A 19860-nucleotide genomic window follows, 5' to 3' on the forward strand; every position below is an offset into this window, starting at 1 on the left:
CCGTATCTCGTTTGGTAACCAATCGACGTAATTGTGAGGCCGCGCGCTCTCACGCGTTTACGTCAATCCGCTTTCAATTAAAGGCGCGTTGATACCGTTATCTTCGTGAATTTAGATTGTAAGCGGAATGGCGATTCGCGGGAAGCCGGCGGTTGGTGCTCGTTTTCGAAGGTTGCGTCAGCGAACACGGGATCTTTCCCCGCGATTTTGCCCCGTGTTTGTCATTCTTATTACCTACCAGCTAACAATAATGCTGCATCGATGTTACAATTTTTCTTACTCAACAATGTAATTGTGTTACGTACATGCGTTATATTACACTCGCATTGCCGAGTGTGAAATTATACCATTGGATATAACTGGCGTTCAGCAGAGAAAACTGCTTTGCAACTGTTGTAAAATTTGTGAATTTGATCAGCACTTAGATGTAGGCAAGATATGTTAAGATTAAGAGCACACACCGTATTAGATATGTCAAGATTAAGAGCATACACCAATCGGATTCACTAATTTTATAACAGTTACACAGCAGCTTTCTCTGCTGAACGTAGCCATTGACGTAATGCTATACCGAACAAAGGTCTGAAAAACATCTCAGACAATGAATAGCTGTCACCTGAAACTTATCTCATGCACATAATACTCCAAATTTTTATTCAGAGTTAGATTCAAGTTTTCTGATTGAATTATGATATGTGACATTTATATTTGTAATTGCGCATAATTTAACGGAAATATCTCTCATCTAACTTAGAAAATTAAAATCTAAGTATTTAATTTGAGACGAATTTCAAGTAATAACTACTGATACGAGCTTAAGAGCGAACCTTAGCAAAAAAAGTCGAAAATAAAGGCAGAAACCAATCGGATCTCGCGCTGATGATCAGATGGTAGTCGGCAGTTTCTGCTTTTCTATCAGTTCTGTTTGGCTTCTGCCTTTCTGTTTTCGGCTTTCCTGCTAAGATATGAATTCGCCCTAAGATTTATTTTAAGCTCGTATCGCTCGCCTCAAGTGAGATATTTGAGTTTAGAGGTGGATATGAATCTTTCAGTACAACTGCGATTGCATGTATAATATCACGCGTTTTAACCGTTGTTTTTATTAACAACGTTTTAACTGAAAAACTCAGATCTAATTTCATCAGATCGGAATATCTCCAGCGACACAAGCTTCAAGTAATTGCTATTAATACAAATTTTAGACATTTGTGTCATTTGGGACGTTACAGTTAATTGATGTTTACTGGGTACTTGAAAGTCATTCGCATGTTCTTTGGTCGATGAGTCAGCTTGCAGGATGTCCGACGGATTCGCCTAACGTCTTTCGCGTAAAGCGTCTTGACGTAAAACGATTTATCATTCGCGGCGGGAATAATGCTTTTTCAGAATTCGAACCGGATATCGCGCGTCGCTGATTCATTTCCGGTCGCAATTCTGCGACGGCGATGCAGCGAATCAGGATAAATCGTACTGAGTCTCGCGTTCGACGTGCGCGAAGCGTAAAACGGAACGATTCGGGTAGCGTTCCACATTTTTGTTTCTCTCTTTTCCAGAGAGAACCGTTCGGGCGCCGCGCTTCCACCTGCGATCCGACGATCTACCAAGCCCCGTGCGCTCGTCGTGGATTATAAATCGTCCCAAAAGTGGGCCTCGTTCGCCGGCCTAGCGCGCGCTCGTTCGTCTCTCGTTGTGGCTCCTCAACCTCTACCGATTAACGTCGCTATCTCGCGCGCAATTCCGGTCATCGGCGGTGCTTTCGATATGCCCGTTGACGTAAGTCGCATTATCGGGGAGAAAGTCGACGCCCGGCTATCCGCGCCGGCCGTTTTTACGGTCGCTTCGTGAATTTTGGGAAATTAGAAACGCGCTGCGCGCTCACGTCACTGCCAGTGAAACGGGCCACGCTTTCGCCTCTGGCTGAGACACGCGCGCGCCGATACTGCCCGTTAATTCCGGAGCAGACACGTGGGTGACATGTGTCAAGTAGGTGTTCTTCTTCTTTTGCTTTCTTGATATATCTCGCGTCGGCGATAAAATTCATGATTCAAGCGACCTTCCACGAATTGATGTTACAATATCGTGTTCCAGGAACGGTGCGGCAACGAAGCACACGAGAAGTTCGTCTGTGGCAGCTCGCGGATATTGTTTCCGACGAAAGTCTGATGGCGCACGTGGTGGTGCGTCAACCCGCCCGCTCCGCTCCTCCGCGAGGCGTTCGCTCGAGCCGAGGGTGAAGCCGGGCTAATTCTTATTCCTGGCGTCATGAAAACGTGACGGTCGCTTTTATCGTCAGCTGCGCTTGGCGCGCGAGAGCCAAGGGTGATCGACCGCGAGGTACATACGGTGCACGAGAACGGAGGTGCGCCTCTGTCACCGTCATCTGACTGATGAGATACGATCTCGCGCGTGTCCTCGCGCTTCCACGAAGAGAGCGTGCCGGAATGATACGCCGTAATCCGGCCAAATATTTGAATATTCCGCCGGGGATCCGTGACGCTGCAAGATGCTTGCGTCGTGCTACGTCCACGCAAGGTATCACGGTAGAGCGATAGTTGAAAACACACCGCGCCGCGCTATGCATCCGTATCGGTGTTTACGAGTCTACTGGCGTCACCCGATACGGAAAATTTACTCATTACAGACGTCGTTGTGTGTGCGAGCCGCGATCGCGGCGAAAATGAAAAACTGATCGTCAAAATAGAATAATCGGAAATCGAGGAGGCGAGAGGGATTGACGCAGTTATTAAAATTATATCGAGAGCAAAAACCGTAGCAGCCGACACGCTCAGTTTATTTTCGGCACTCTTGCGCGGATTTCATCAAATGTTGAGGCGCATGTTAAGGGGATTAACAGGAAATAAATAATGAATGATAATCGACAAATCCTCCTTACATCTTAGCAGAGCTAAGCAGTTACTTGTAACCGCTATCATTGTAGCTGATACCGTTACTCTTTTTTCGATAACGATCGTTACTTCTTCCTGTTTGTAATGGCAACGTCGTATTTTTACAGTAATGGTAACGAATTCAATCATTATCATTGCTTTTATCGTTACTTTAGTTATCTCTATTCAATAGGTGATGCACTGGTCGCGCGCGCTGATAACATGTGTTAGGTATTCTTGATTGGATAGAAATATCTCGATGTTCGCTGAACGACAATATGTAGTTTTATCTTATCTTTCATGTAAAAATAATTATTTGTACAAAGTTGGATTTTGCAATCTAGATGTTAAAAATTTTTAGTAAATTTAATAATAACAGATACGCTTAATATAATTCTCTCTTTTTTTTGTAAGAAACAAAGTGCATGTGTGAACAAGGGTGTATGTGTGTATTACACCAAGTATACCTATTATTAAATTTATTAAAAATTTTTAGGAACCTCAAATTGCAAAAACTGACTACATTAAAAATAATAATTTAAACTCAAAAACAATAATTTCATTTTAAAATCAATTGCGTATTTTATTATAAAAAAGTAACAAACCGTTATTTTCCTAGTAACGCTAACGCGTTACTTTTTTTTAAGTAACGTTCCCAACTTTGCACTAGTATATAATCTAGTAATATAAACTAGTATAAAATCCGCGAAGGAGTGCTGTAAACTGGAAGCACCAATCAGCGATTGCTGAGATTCTAAATTAACCTGGACATATTAAACCTGGTTAATAAATCTGGACATTAAATACGCCTCTTAAATTTCAGATTCCATTTTTATTATATGAACTTTATGACGATGTTTCAACGTTGAGAATCAGGAAGACACATTTAGGTCCGTATTAATAGTTTCTGCTTGAAACTTATCTCAAGTGAGATGCTTAGACTCGTATGAATAGTCATTATTTGAAACTCGTCTCAAGTGATATATTCAGATTTCAATTTAGAGTTAGATGAGTTTTTTTTTTCAATTAAATCGCCATTTACAGATATAAACGTCAATCTTATCGTAATTCAACCGAAAAACTTTCTAACTCTGTGACTCTAGATAAAAATCTAATTATTTAAATCTAAATATTACCTGAGACAAGTTTCAAGTGATGACTATTAGTACAGACTTTAGACATGAATTTAAATAGAGCTAGATGTGAGTTTTATCAGTTGAGTACCACGATTACAGATGTAAATATATCACATAAATATATCATAAATGAGCAGAGAAACTTACCACCTAACAGCTAGTAAAAATCTGAGTATCTTATGTGATACCAATTTCAGCTGATAACTATTAACATGGGGATTTAACGTGTTCGAATACACCGAAGAATACTTCAAAAATTTATCTGTGAAATCAATACTTCATATCCCACAAATAAATGCTCGAGCATTTATTTCCTCAGTGCACACGCGTCCAGAATATGGACGCTTTCCCGTATTGTTCTCGCATTCGTATTCGTTTTTTGCTCGAGAGACGACATGCAGGCCGATACAATGAGACATGTATATTCGCTTTCCGCGACATTCGCTGCGTTAATACGTTGAACTATCGCAAAATGTGCGCGCGTGCAAGCAAATCGACGAGCGAAAACTCGACGTCGTGGCGCAACGCAACGGCGGCCGTTTCGCTCGGCGACTCTCTTCCCGCAACTTTTCTCCGACACGACGTTCGTTTAGGTAATTTAATAGAGCATCTTTAACGAGATTGCTTCCTCTCGACGTTAATCGAGCGCGACTTCGCTCCTCGAATCGCCCTTGGACGTGCACGCCCACGCGCACCGACAATGATGATAACAATGTCCGACGTTGACGAGCGTACCGGCGAACGTGTGTCTCGCCTCGTGAGTTTTACGTCGGCGTCTCGCGTCAAATCGCCGCATTAAACCCTTGCCGAGGCTTTTCCTTTTCTAACGAGAGCGCGAACGACGACGAGTTTGCGAGCGATCTGTCGAGCGACTAACGAAAGTGGACGTCTGACATCTAGCTGAGCGATCGACGTCATCTCGCTGTCAACAATAATAAAAAATCCGGCAGATGATTCTCCTAAGAATCTATTTCTTTTCAATCCAATTGTATAAATGCTGATGTATTGTCTCGAAAAAAGAAAAAAGCACTACATCCAGGTCAGCCGGAATTCGTCGCGCGACGAATCGATGACGACTGTTTCATAATTAACCGTGACGATAATTACCAATTCGACTCTGTGCTGCTGACCTGATGACGCCCATAGATCACCCGACATCTTCTTATTCACCATACATCGTATAACGAGAAAAAAAATTATGAGGTAATTCGTAATTTGTGAGCCGTTTGCCGGAAGTCACGACCAACCGTGAAATACGTAGTATCTTCGGTCTCGATAGTTGTTTTATCGCGCGATGAACACGACGAATTTATCTTTTTTCCTGCCTTCGCTTCCTCTGGCGTTATCTAATCCCATACGTAACGGAAAACTGGTGCAACGTGCGATTATGTGGTGCCTCTTTCTTTCTCCCTCGAGCGTTCGATGGTTTTGTGTTTTAAGGGAAAGTTCTTTAGATAATTAAAAAAAATTAAAATGAATTTTTTTACCTAACGCGAACGTGGTTTTATATTAGATTCCATGATTAGATGCTTTTAATTTTTACGACTTCACTTTGAAAAAAAAGGATTCATGATTGATCTCCACGTTGGCCGTCGAGGCTTTTTTTTAGGAAGGGATTCTGGTTTAGATGGCCGAACGAACAAGAGGTTTTTACGAATTTTTTTTAGAGAAATGAATAAAATATTAATACTGGATTTGGACCATACTATTCATCATTATTTTAATTTAAAAAAAAATTACCTTAAGAAGTAAAAATTATGTCGAGGTTCTTTCTGCTAAGCACAGTGTCGCCGGACACCTCTAAGTTGGTGGACGACATTATAGTTAATTAATTTATTAGAGCTCGTGCAATAATCTGAAACAAATGGAACCAGAAAATCTAAAAACTGTATTAAATTTGCAAATTTGAATAAGTCCTATATTAAGTTTGAGTACAAATTCTTTGGCAAATTTTCAAAATTACTTCCCAGGTAAAAGAAGTTGCTATTCTAAATGTTCATTTTCCCTTTAAACAAAAATGCAATTTTGTTATACTTAAAACAATGATAAATAATATGGCCGAAATCCTTTATATCGACATCTTTATTTATATCCTTGAAAAGAATCTACAAAATTTCCTATTTGTTCGACTATCCAAACCAAAACTTGCTTCTTTAAAGAGAGACCTCGAATCTGAAGATCGAGAGATGGCGAATCTGAAGATCGATCGTAAATCGTTTTCTTCTCAGACACGTTAAAATTGAAAACATATGGAAATTCATGTAATGTGAAAGCACACGAAAATGTTCGTTTCTCGCGCGTTCACGCTGGGAGAAAAGACTCATGATCGCTTCTTCCTTGAAGCGGCCCGACAGATTTTTGTTCGACGAGTGAAAAACAAGCGTCAACACGTCACTTTCGATTCGCGCAAGTCTATTGTTATTTTTACGAGCCGTTAACGTCTTTGCGCGCGATTAGCAATTTAATGAGACCGAAGAAGACGAATCGGGCGTTGCATCAAAGACGTTTAAAAATAAAATTCGGCGGGTCGGAACAGGTTCCTCGGGGTCCCCGGGTCCCTGGTTCCTGTTTCTCTGAATTCAGAGAACCCCCGGCCACGTCGACAGGCCAAACGGATGAATCTCTGCGAGAGAGTCGTATATACAAGAATAATAATAATAATAATAATAAGCCGCGCTCGGTCGCAAAAGCGTAGAGCCGCGACGCGACGCGACGCACGCGGGTAATATAACGCGCGTTATTTACGATATTATTTACACATATAGAAACGAGACCGGACAATCGATAGGCGATATCAATTCCAATTCTGTCGTCTCTCCGATACGCGACTTTAGACACTGCACATGTGTACACGTGACGCATCGTTCGCACGTTCGCAGAATAAAGGACAGCGATCGCCCGCGCCCGGCGACAATTATATCCATTGACGTCGACACGTTCGTTATTTTTCCTTTATTTTTCCTTTATTTCTCAGCAATATTCGCTCTTTTTCCCTCGCCCATAGAGCTGCTCGGCCCTAAAACGGCGGATAAGCGGATACGTGCATGGTAATACGATCAAGAGAAACTCGACTATTCTCTCGCTAGCGGTATCTTCGGCTTGAAATTCGTGCGTCAGCATTGGCAAGGCACGGCGACGAGAGCCGAGGAAGAGTCGCGCGAAAGCGCTAACGAGCCGCCACTCGCCGGGCAAACAGGCCGCTGCTAAACGTGGAAATTTTCGAGCGCGATTTCGCGTTCCCGGGTTCGACGGACGGCACGACAACGTGGGGATTTTTAACGTCTACCCGGCGCCAATACTCGTTGGAAAACAGCCAGTCAACTAGTCGACCGGCCAGTCAGATTCGTTATCGTCGTAGAAAAATCTGCGGATCTGCCACGACGAGCGCGTCTAATCGCGGAGAAAAATTACAACGAAGAATTACAGAGAAACGGAGAGAAAGAGAGAGAGGGTGGGAGGAAAGGAAGAAGGGAGGGAGAGGAAGAGAGACGAGGAAGAGAGTCGAAAAAGCCTTGTCTCGTTCGCCGCTCTCTCGCTCTCGCGGTCGGTCCCACGCGCGCGTACACGCGTACGGGGCAAGGCGGCATAGCAGCGGTATGCGTGGCCGCGGAGCGAGCGCGCGGAGGTCACCATTGACGCAAATCTATCCGAGTGTCACGTGAGCGTGCCCGCTGGAACACAATATACACGCGATGGACGGCACGACCGCTCCACCATTCCATTAAATCTATGCCTCCGTATGTATTCGCAGCTAGCGATGGGCCCGAGTCGGCTCGCGCATCGCGCGCGACGAACCTTGAAAAACGACGGCCGGGCGAACTTACAGGCGAGGCGCGGAACAGGTTTCGGCCGAAGACACGAGAGAGACGAACGAGAACGAGGCTGAGAGCACATATCCGCGGACATACGCTCGTTACACTCGTCCCGGGATCAAACAGGATCCGTGCGGAGAGGCTCGAAGAAAAATCGCCGAGTGTCGTTCCCATCGCTATTCGAGGACGCCGGAGCTGAAAGAGGGAGGCCTGGCGCGGGAGGCAGAAGAGGTGGATATGCACTCCGCGGCCCACCCACGTTACGATATAATGGGCAATTAATGGCCGGTGGACCGGCCGATCCGCTGAATGCCAATCGGCCACGGGAAGCGCCACGCTGGCCACGAAGCCTGTTGTTTAACCCTTCGCGCTCTCTGCCTCTGCCTCGATCGTGCTCTCCATATGGCGACGCGATTCGCGAGAGGTCTTGGCTATAATTAGAACACCACGCTCGTATATGAAGCGTGTTAAGCCTTTTTAAGCGTTTCGATTTTCAACGCGCCTCTCGCTCGCTCGCTCGCTCGCTCGGTCCCTTCGTCCACAATTCGCGCCAATGCCGTGGTACATTTCTCCGCTCGCGCGATTTTCAAATGCCCGACATTTTTCACACGAAAGGACAGGTCCGGAGAGAACGAACTTCATACATATACATGTCGCGGCACGTCAGCAAGGACCTTGCACTAACCTAGTTCCAGTCCTGCGAGATAGAAGTCGAGCGTGGTTCGACACGCTCATGCGACGACGGAGTATCCTTTACTTCTTATCATTCTTTAATTGGGTCAATGTCGCCGCACGACGATCCGTTGCTTTCTTTAACCAGCCTCATAACGCCTTCGTATACCTGCTGACCTGAAAGTCGACCGATCGACTCGTCGGCAACGAGCGGGGTGGCACGGCTCGACTCGACTCGGCTCGGAGGAGCGCTTGCTCCGTATGCGTGATATCCTAGAAATATATATATCCGTGTTCTTAATATATTTCACCATCCGCGTGCGCGTAGATTACTATACCGTGACGCTTACAATTGTATTCTTAGCGCTAAATGGGACCTCTTATCTTACGGCTTGTTCTTCATTGCCGTGTTTGATCTTCCGCGTCTTTCATTCTCGAGCTTAGCAACAAGATTTCACGTCACGCGATTGTTAGCTAATATAATGCCAACTCACCGATGGCTTACTCGAGATACCTTCTTTCCGAAAGATCATCGCCACACTTTTCTCATCTGCGCACCGTCTGTGCGACGGCTCGCTTTATCGCGGCAGAACTCTCTATTGAGATTTTCAGCCTTTATAGCTCCCGAAGAATGTTCAAGGAAAAAAACAAACGGCTTTTCGCGTCTGGCACGGTGCGACAATGCCGTCGGCGTTAACGGCGGATGGCACAATAGTGTTGCAATGCCGCAGCATTATGCAACGAGCAACGCTATCGTGTACAGTTGGCGATGGCTCCGTGGTATTCAAGCCCGGCTGAAAGCAAACACGGCGAGAAACGTTCCATGAGCGAAGACGCGCACAAAACAACGAGGATATTTCCCGGAGAATATCTTTTGAAAAGAATTAATTTCATGAGAAACTCCCCGATCGAATGCGAGAGATCGTTCTCCCGATTGGATCAATAAGCAATACAATTCGCAGGCAGGTCTCTGCGGAATGTTAGCGTCCGCAGCAGGAGTGTTACTTGCGCGCGCTTCGCTCATCGCAGAAATTAAGTCACATTATCTTCAATCGTCGAGCGCCTGCAAATGAAATCCGAGGAGCGCGCGTGTATGGCGAGGGAGGTCTATTATCTGATTTATAGTCGTGCTTGCGGACGATCTCGTCGTACGAAAATATATTCAACGTCTCTACAATATATTAATGTATAATATAGAGTCTGATATCACACCGGAACGCGTTATACGCGCCAGCTGTAACATTGATTGAAAAAATAGTTATGTACAACATTCGCGAGCCTGTCGGCTATTTCAACTAAAAAAAGTTTCGCTCAGCGAACACAAGAGTTGTGCAACCATTGAGCAAAAATTATCTTCAGAGATAATACATGTCTTCAGAGATATTTTTGGATCCATCGATTACATCCATCTTCTAAGAGTCGATCACTCAACCGTAGTACTCGCCGAACGCAGTCTATATCGTACCACTGTTTTTCGCTTCGACCGGACTGAGGATAGTCAGTACGTATTGCAGAACCTTGACTAGCTCTTGTTCCTGTTTGGTAGCGTCAACGCTCACCAGCGAGAATCTACCAAGAGCCTCTCGTATGCTCTGGGAGAAGCCGGCGCTTCGCGCGATGAGCTTTCCCTTCTGGTTGTTGCTGATCAAGGACCACAGCATGGAGCCAGCTAGATTAACTTCGCAGGGCGAGCCGTTCTTGAAAATGTCATGCAGCAAGTTGATGAAATCCACTAGGAAAATAGCGAAGATATATAGCGCAGGCCGGTGACAAGTGGCGTTACATCACATCGTATTATTGCATGTTAACAATTGTACCGGTTTGCTCACCTGAGCTAAGAAGTCGGGGTCTATTTGTCATGTTGAACGACAAATTGCGTAGTATCGATATTGCGAGAACTTTACTCGACGACGAGGAACACTTTGCCAAGTTGATTAACACGTCCAAAGCGTCGACAGCCTAAAATATTGCTACGTACTTATTAAGAAATTAATGAGCGTTCGCATATTTTACCTTCGACACACACAACTGTCCCTCCTCGTAGTAAGTAAAATCTATTAAGAATTCCAGGCAATACATTTCCACCAATGGCCATGGCTTCGCTCTTTTAGTTACAATGGGATGTATTTTAGTAAAGAACTGAAGGAGGTTACCCTGCAATCCATGATTAAATAATGCTTAAAAACAACACATATTCACGCGAAGCTTTATCGTGTTAAATTCATCTTTTATAAAATATAAGAATGAACAATAATTACCTTTGAAATACAAACTCTGCACTCGTGCACGTGCACCGCGTTTCGTAGAATGTGAAATGCAAAGTGCAACTTATGATTATCGAAAAGTTTGTCGGCTTTGTCGATTTCTTTGCACGTCACTTGCATGATAACGTGTATCAATGCCAGTGTGTTTGGCGTTTTTCTTAATCCACTTCCCGGCAATATTGTCGTTAACGTTAAAGATTGCGCAGCTAGAAACAAGAGAAATCGAATAGAGTTTGTCAATGAAGAAAGACTGCGTAACAAAGTGAGAAATCATATCTGACTCAACGCTGATGATAATTAGCCGAGCTTACCAAGAGTACATTTCGTCGTGAACGTCGCCAGCAGCTTCAAAGCGGACGTTGATACTGTTTTGTTCAACGCTATCCAAGCCCACAATTTGTGCACCACGTCCGCTAAGCCCTCCTTCATCAGGCTTTCCTTAACGCACGTGTCTTCGTACATGAAATTCATGAGAAGCATAAAGATGCAGTTCATATCGTGCAGCAGAGGATGAGTCTGTCAAAACAGAAAAAAATGGATTGTTATAGATTTTTGCAATAGAAATCGTGCAGGAAACCACAACGGAAATTCCGTGTGCGTACAATCTGAACAATAGTCAGTGTGGGAAAACCCTGGCATCTCATACCTTTCTTCCCGCTTGCTTCTTATAAAGTTCGAACGGTTGAAGATTCAGCTTGACGTATTGTTCTTTTAAGATCATTAGCGATGTCTCGGACAGATTGCCCCGTAGTCCTGTTCGTTTCGCCTCTTTCGACACGCAAAGCAGATTGGTTAAGGCGCCCACAATGAGATCCTTATCTTCCGATTGTTTGTAACTCTTCTTAGTGTAGCTGTGCGCGATAAAAAGATGCAGCAGGAGTTCGCACAATTCGCTACCTATCGTGATCTGCTCTTGACTCGCTGCCTTGTCGTCTGTCGGACGTGACGAGTCCTTCTTGTTTTCATTCGACCTTCTTGAATATGCGTTCGCGTCCCTTATTGATAATTTGTTCACGCTCGATATAACATCTCGTAAGATGCCGTCGCTTTTGTTCTCAGCCGCGATATACCTCACGCTAGTGTCGAGCACCGTCTGCAATGAGATGCTGCTTCGTCCCAGAGAGTCCTTCTGAATCTCCTGAGACAACAGAAAAGCCAAGCAACTGATAGCACTCATTCGGAGATCTATTGTGGAGTCCTTAATCGCTAGGCAAATGGAAGCCATCACTGTTTCCGCGCCGCACAATTCCAGAGCGCTTTGAATGGCCTCGAAATGCTGGTCCTCCGTTAAAGAGAGCACGGCTATGAAGTTGTAGATCTCCGTCCACAATCTGTTGCGCAGATGTGTCAAGTGTGATTCAGTTGATTCTACGATCAATGCATGAATTAGAAGATTCGCGAACTACTTATCATTGCAAGATCAAATATTTATATCGAGTAAGCTTAAGATACATACGATACAAATTGATGTCCAAAAGACAAAACAAGATATAGAGTGAATCCGCGGAGAAGAGAACCACGGTCATATACTGGTTGCTGTGAGTGATGCAGTTTGTTAGAACCGTGCAGATATTAATATACATCTCTAACGTGTCGGAATAATGGCTCAAACTTCTCCTGCTTCTAACATCTTTGGGAATTTCAGTCAGGCATCTGCAACGAAACCAAATGAAATAATGTATTATAAGTACAATAAGATTATTTAAAATTATATTTATATGTGTGTGTTACAGTAATTATTATTATACAAACATGTACATACATACCCGAATAAATACTTATCGATGGAATGTTCGTAGATTTGCGCGACCACCTCGTGTTGTCCAATAAATATCAAATTGTTCAATAAGGCGCAAGCAGTTGCAATAAGTGAGGGTGTCGCTATTAACTGCATACAAGTATCCACGTCTGTTACATCCGAGTCTCGGACGGAAACTAAAAAACACCAATGAATCAGCTAGATGAATACATAAATTCTGGAAAAAAATAGCTGATGTTTTGCTATACAATGAAATGATATAATTACAGGGTTGTAATTCATCCTGACAATTGTACAAATGCGACACAATGCGTGGTACCAATGAAATGTAACCAGACTGCACGGAAGTTGCCTTGCCGTCGTTTCCTTGATATTCCGACTCCTCGGCATCCAACGTGGTTAACGTATAGATATTGGCGCAGAGAACACTGATCTCATGATATGTGTTGCATTGCTCGACGTATATTAAGATGGCTTGCGGTTGCAAAGAATCCTCCTGCGCGCAAAGAAATCATCTCTTAAAGTATGTACTTCGAGTGGACGATGTTCTCTCTCGCTTACACATTGGAAGGCCACGGAATTCTTCACCATGTTGCAAAATGCAATACACGCTTGTTCCCTCACTAAGCAAGATTCCTCACGATTTGTGATGCACTGCAGCAACGTGTGGCACAAATCGCTCGGTGCCATCGCGATCGCGTTGAGGAGCTGCGACGCGGTGTGTAGCGTATTCATCAGACCCGCCAGTAACTGTAAAGCTGAAGCGCGAACCAGAGGATCCCTGTTTTGCCATAACACGGGTAACCAGCTCAACGACCGGCCTTCTTCGTACCAAAATACTATCCACGACTGCACCCATTCGACAGATTTGCATTAAAGACAATTAATGCTAAATAATCTTATTCTATTTATAATAATAACACATACTAAAATACATACACTCTCTATCAAATTGAAAGTACTTACGCTTTTATTAAAATTCACTTGCATTTGATATAACGAATGATTGAGACATATTATCGAGTTCCTTGTTATCGACAAGCCCATAAAACTAACAGTACCAGCACCGTGAAACGATATAATTAACTCGATTAGCGTATTGCAAAGAGATACTAGTAGGTTCCTATGATTTTTCCATTCGCACTGTCCGATCAAATACGTCAAACATGTTAGCAACCAGTCAAGATAAGCTATAATAAGCACAAAAAGAAAAAAAAAAGAAATGATAATTCTGATAGCACATTTTACACAATTAAATATATACAACAGAGAGATTTTTATTACTATAGCGAATACAAAATCATATAAATCTAGAGAACGAGTACAAACCGAGATTGTAGAAATGTTGCTGATCTCCGAAGCACAATGTTGAAACAACAAACTCCACGAATCGAATCCACGTAGTTTTAGGTTCGTCGTTAGATTTCTCCAGCTTTTCAATCGCCGAGCATGTACGTACCAACTTAAGTATGGATTGGTGTACGTCTTGATTGTCAATTTCCAAATTCTTAAACAAATCCGCCAACGATCTCGTCATATTTTTCATTATTTTTCCGATCCACGAGCTCTTCCCTAAAAGTATCAAAGAAGGATTTGATATAATGATGTTCTTAATATAATTTGATATTCTTAATATAATTTGTATTGAAGAAACAACATTTTTTTGTAATCTTACCACTCTTTGCAACATTCAGATACAATTGTAAGAAAATTAGAACGTCTACGAACAAGTCGCAGTCCTCTTTGCTCGTGGGATGCGACGATAGAAACCGCTCGAACGTTTGCTCCCACGGCAACGAGTCGATATCTTTTTCATCGTCACGTGCGACCGCTTTATAAAATCTCAGATACCTGAAAAAGTCAATAACGAGACCAATTAGTTCAAATAGATGAATCAATAAATGCTAATAATAGCAGTAACGATCGTCACACATTAATAATAAATACTAATAATAATAACTTACATTGTAAGGTAATCTAACGCACATATAACGCTATAATGCGTAGTGGAATTTTGAATGTTGTAGAGTTGCAGTTGACAACAGTATTGAGGGAAGCTATATCGCAGAGAAAGGAAGTCATTTTCAAGAATCATCAATTTCGATGCGATTTCGGAGTCATTTAAGTCCTCTAAATGTTTCCATAACATGTTTACACCGTCGTTCCACTCCCATGTCCAATACTGTCGGATAAAAGTTTGAGCCACCGAATTGCTGCCATGAAGTACTATAAAGTTAAAACGAACAGAATTTTATTACTTTACATACAATCGATAACGTAGTCTCCATTTAAGAGGCCTTACGAATACAATTAAAAAATTACTCACACGACATGTTGGATCGCCTGTGTATACTAGTCTTCCAATGAGATCTGCAGACAAACGGCAATTTCATATTTGTCAGAACAATACAGGGCAGCGACATGTGCGATGTAACACTATTTTCCACGTCTTTCTCATTGACTTTTACGATATATTCGCTATATAGAAGTAAGCATAGTAGTTGCGCACCGTCAGATTTCACGCATTCGTTATTTGGGAACAGGAAGAGGCCTGAAATACAATGAGTTGTCAGCATAAAATTGGGAAAGATTAAAACAATAATGAGAAAGAGAAAAAGATATGATGAGAAAAATATATATACTTCTTATGATATTGAAGAGAATGTCAATTTGGATAGACAACTCGTATCGTACGGAATATTCGAAAGATGCGAGTTGTTTCAATATGCTGATTATCGGTATCGCAGAATCTGGATAATTCACGTAATCCTTCTCTACCTAAAAATAACATTCTGAAATCAAATAAGAAGTATCTACTAATTGCTTTTATAAAATACAACTTACCAGGGCTCTATTAAAAATATCCAATACTAGAGGTAGTCCACCTTGATTAACGAACAATTTGTGCAACGACGTGTCGGAAAGCATCACGCTAATTTGTACTAATGCGGATTTCCGTATCTTTGGATCTACATTTGGCTCGTTCAGCATTTCTAGCACTGATAACATATTGCTCCTCTGCAAATAAAATATTTTTGTAAATATTTTTAATTATATATATATATATATATATATATATATATATATATATATATATATATATACACCTAAAAAAAACAAAAACTAAAATATAGAGCGAAATGGGGTTTTTAATTAAGTAAAGGATTACTTAAGTAAGGATTAATTAAGTAGAGGAAATATACATATATAAGACTCTAAAATATTCTGAATGTAAACGTGTAACCTGATAATTGCCTTCTGATCGCTTGACGAAGTTTTTACGCTCGAATATGCAAAGCGAATTAAGAGGCAAGCCGTGTAAAGATGACAAACGCGGTAATTTTTGGACAGAATCTTTTTCCTTTCCAAGGAGCCAGATTAAACGACATAACGCTTCTTCTCGAATGTCACTATCTGACGCGTAGAGAAATCTTAAATTGCCTTTTAATACCTAAAATTAAGAGACTTGTATAACAATGAGAAAATACAAAAAGAAATCATTAAACAATACTTACTTCAATAAATGGCAACTGTATATTATTGGAAATATCAGGATCAAACATTTTGGTCACGCATTGACCTAAAGGTGTGAGCGTATCAGCGTGACATTGCAAAAGATGTAGCACAGGAACAAAAACTTCTAAAGTCTTCAGCCATCCAGTTTCACCCATCTGTATTCTTCCCTTCAGTATAAGCACCAGTATATCTCTCGACATCTCATTTATCTGAATACAAAATACAGAACTGTATTAAATTTGTCAAATACATCAATTTCATTTTTTAATATTCGAAACTTAAACTTCGAAAAATTTTAATTACCCTGCTATCTTCATTCGTTGCGCCATGACAAATAATTTCCGTCAAAACAGTTGGTTCAAGCAAAAACGTCAAGTTTTCCCATGATAATTTTTCTCTACTGTATTCAATTCCTAAAATACTTTCGACCAGAGTGTGACATTCGACGTAAGTCGCATGTTGAACATCTAAGTCTGCGTTCGCTAGTAAGTACAGTATCAGTTTCGTCACTAACGCGCAGTCTTCGTTGCTTAAACAATATTTTGGAAGATCTCGTAAAAACTTTATAGTTATATTAACGATAGATAAATTTTTATGATAAGATAAACTCAGTTTAGACTCGTATAACACTTTCAACGTTTCCGAAGGTGACTGCTCTATTGATCCTTTTAATATAGAAATAGACGCCTGCATGGACTTTGTAACGATTTTAGTTTCATCAAACAGTTTTATCGATGCCAGCTCTTGGGCATTTTGAAATTGCTGTAAGTGAAAAAAAAGATCATATTAACGTAAATTGAAATGCGCGACTCACATTGTATCGGCAGCACGCAAAACAGAGAAAACAAATAACTGAATCACTCACGCGGGCATATTTTAAAAACATAGAGTGCAACGCTGGATGCAGTAAAAATATCGGCGCATCCATTATGGCAGTCGTTATGGATGTTTTTAAAGTATTTGGTATGACAACATCTGCCAACTCCAACGGCACTATACTGCACAGCAATCTCATGGTAACAACGGTAAGATGCAGGTACGTAATTCTCAAGTGATCCACGTTACTGCAGCTCGCAAAATACTCCATCAGTTCCCCCATTAAATGAAGCAATGCTCTCAAGTCGTCGTTTATCCTCAAGGCTGTACCGTCATTCCAGAGCCAAATATTCGGCATCACACAAATTATTAACAGTTGCACCAATTCGTGAGTCAGGTCCATAACGTACTTGACGTTTCGTAAAGGAAAGTTGGAGTCGACGGGTACGCTTAATTGCGAAAGAACAAGTTTCAGGGACTCCACGCAATAAACAGGCAGTAACATCTGCTGCAATTGCAACACGGAGTCGTCGATATTTTCGCTGATACTCTGACTCCTGTCACTGGTCCCCTGAAACAAGTAACATCGTAAAAGGATCGGAAGAACAGAGAACTTGATAAAACGTATCAAAATATACTCACTGCCGATTGATACGCTTGGTAGTTAGCTTCAGGTACACCACCGTCTGGACTATCTCCGGCTTCCGAGGATACGTAGACATTGCTATCGAGTTTACTAGCTAGTAACTATAAATAAATAAATATTATCAAATAGAAGAATAGGTGAAAGAAGTAGGTAAAACGGACTTTTAATGGAAACTGTCGTTACTTACTATTATTATTTGTTACCGAATTAAATTCTAATTTACATCTTTTATATATTTGCTTTTTCATTTACCTTTTGTTTTTTATTTGCAACACAAGGTTCACAATAGTAGTAGATGCGAAACCTCAAAGAACGTGTCAGTTTACGCAAAGTCTTCAATACAGTTGGAACAACACAAGCAACTTTAGTTTTTGACACGTCAGTGCTTGATTTAAGGAGACCATGAAGTATCTGTAATATTCCAAATATGTACTCCATCTACATGCATTGACATAAATTGTTAAATTAATTAAAATAGAATATTTACCATAATTATCACTGGTCGTTGCAAGAAAACTTCTGCTGGAAAATCTTGCATCATAACATTTGTTATAAACTGACATGTGTGTAATATGAGATTGGTATCAATATTATTGTTAAGAGCTTCTTCGACTGCGGTAAGTACTCCTTTGTCTGATGTAACAAGTGGCTGCCATGGCATTACTAGCCACTTGATACCACCTTCTGTTGTCTTAGAAATTCGTGCATCACTTTCATGTTCCAATGTTATATCAAAAGGTATCGTACTATGTAAAAACAATGCATATTCACTTAATATATAGTATACCATCTAAGCAAAAAAGGAATAAAAGAGCATAGAATATTGCCTTAATTTGTATAATATACTTACTTATCCAAAACAGATGTTAGATGGTGAGTAGTAGATAACTCTTCATAGCTTTCTCTCCCATAATCCTTATTTTTATATTTACTATAATTTCGTGTTTGTGGCTTATATTTGTCATGTTCTAAAGATGTATTTGTAGCAAAATCCTATAATTTAATTGAAATTATCTTTTTCTTTCCTTGTTATGCATGTAAGAAATAACATAAAAATGTTTATATACCTTAATGTGTGCATTCAGTTTATTTGTTCCACTCTTTCCTGCGCGAAGAACAGCTTCTTCAATTTTGTTCAATTTTGTATGCCATTCAGGAGAGATCTTCCTTCTTAATTCATGAAGCTCGTTTTGAAATCTCAGTTTGCCAAATGCATTTAAATAACTTTTACTATCCTAAAAACAAAAATCAATATTAATAAAAATATTACAAAATATGTGATTGACATCAGATGTTTGAGATTAATAGTGTTCAGCAAGGTATTTATTCATAATTAATAAAATCATTAAATTTTTATTAAATAGAATATCATTTTTTAAATTTATACTTATAAATAAAACAATTTAAATACCTGCACCAGCTTTAACAACAAATTCAATACTTTTTCAGGTTGAGGGATTGCCTCGAAAGAGAACAAATTGAATAACCTCAGAATTATTTCCTTTTTAACAGCATCACAATCACATCCGAAACCAAAATCGTATTTGGAAATAATATTGTCCAACGCACGCAATCGTATCTCCTCGATAGTGTGGCCTAAAATAATATCAGTAAATAAATATATAATAGCATTAATATTTTTCATAAATAATAAATTACTTTTTTATATCTCTTACTCACCCAATTTTTCAACGTGTATAGACGTTATTCCACCGGTGCCTGACATTGTAAACAACCGTAATTTGCACGATTATCGCAGGTTATCTGGCAGCTGGTTTTGAACATTTAACCGCCAAATCTATGGTCTGTTCTTTCTCAGCTGAACTGATGCAATTGGTCTGTTCCTTTCAACTAACTACTGAACTGGTGCAATAAGTTAAAGTGAGACAAGTATATTTTTCTCACTCTAACTTTTGCACCAGTTCAGCAGTGCAGCTGAAAAGAACAGACAATAGCATGTTCGACTGACTCTGGGTTAACCCACTCTGGATTATTCAGCCTACGTTTATTGATTGAACAAGTATTTATAAGCTTTATGATTGGCTAGTAGAGACTTATGACGTCATTAATCGCTCTCTGAGCGATTAACCCAGAGCCAGTAGAACACGCTATTAGTTAAAGTAAGACAGGTATATTTTTCTCACCCTAACTTATTGCAGTTCAGCAGTGCAGCTAAAAAGAACAGACCACTAGAGACACCGCCATTTTAAAATTCTCTCTGGCCAGTATTCATAGTCCGATCCATGGACATAGGCCGGTATTTATAGTCCGATCTTATATTTAAGATCATCTTAAATACTGTTTTAAGATGTCATGAACCAATCACAGAGCCGTATTCTCATCTTAAGACGCCT

The 19860-nt window shown here is 40.9% G+C and overlaps 1 protein-coding gene across 2 annotated transcripts; it reads right to left on the reverse strand.

Moving 5' to 3' along the window:
* Nucleotides 1-3697: 3697 nt before the first annotated feature.
* Nucleotides 3698-19433, reverse strand: LOC116842542 (rotatin). Of its 2 annotated transcripts, none has more exons than XM_032811906.1 (29): nt 19187-19433; nt 18918-19102; nt 18574-18741; nt 18357-18499; nt 17994-18252; nt 17759-17917; nt 17503-17607; nt 16910-17431; nt 16348-16806; nt 16044-16253; nt 15773-15979; nt 15373-15546; nt 15171-15306; nt 14855-15079; nt 14493-14754; nt 14204-14379; nt 13858-14100; nt 13495-13718; nt 13117-13377; nt 12796-13024; nt 12536-12704; nt 12226-12422; nt 11416-12137; nt 11081-11285; nt 10764-10975; nt 10519-10659; nt 10335-10464; nt 8856-10237; nt 3698-8778 (listed from the first exon to the last, which is right to left on the reverse strand). In XM_032811906.1, the coding sequence occupies exons 1-28, from the start codon at nt 19230-19232 to the stop codon at nt 9960-9962; spliced, it is 6447 nt and encodes a 2148-aa protein (XP_032667797.1). In that variant the 5' UTR covers nt 19233-19433; the 3' UTR covers nt 3698-8778; nt 8856-9959. The 2 variants fall into 2 exon arrangements, with proteins under 2 accessions (XP_032667797.1, XP_032667795.1); XM_032811904.1 differs by having other exon boundaries at nt 13090-13377.
* Between the last annotated feature and the right edge of the window lie 427 nt (nt 19434-19860).

Source organism: Odontomachus brunneus, unplaced genomic scaffold, assembly GCF_010583005.1.
Source record: "Odontomachus brunneus isolate Ranch 3 - 2012 unplaced genomic scaffold, Obru_v1 Obru_scaffold_025, whole genome shotgun sequence".
NCBI lineage: Eukaryota > Metazoa > Arthropoda > Insecta > Hymenoptera > Formicidae > Odontomachus > Odontomachus brunneus.

Coding starts and splice junctions, on each gene's coding strand:
- LOC116842542 (XM_032811904.1), bottom strand. CDS start 19,232: ATGTCAGGCACCGGTGGAATAACGTCTATACACGTTGAAAAATTGG. Junction 15,547..15,772: donor GATCAGAAGGCAATTATCAG/GTTACACGTTTA, acceptor TTTTATTTGCAG/AGGAGCAATATGTTATCAGT. Junction 15,080..15,170: donor TCTCTTCAATATCATAAGAA/GTATATATATTT, acceptor ATTGTATTTCAG/GCCTCTTCCTGTTCCCAAAT.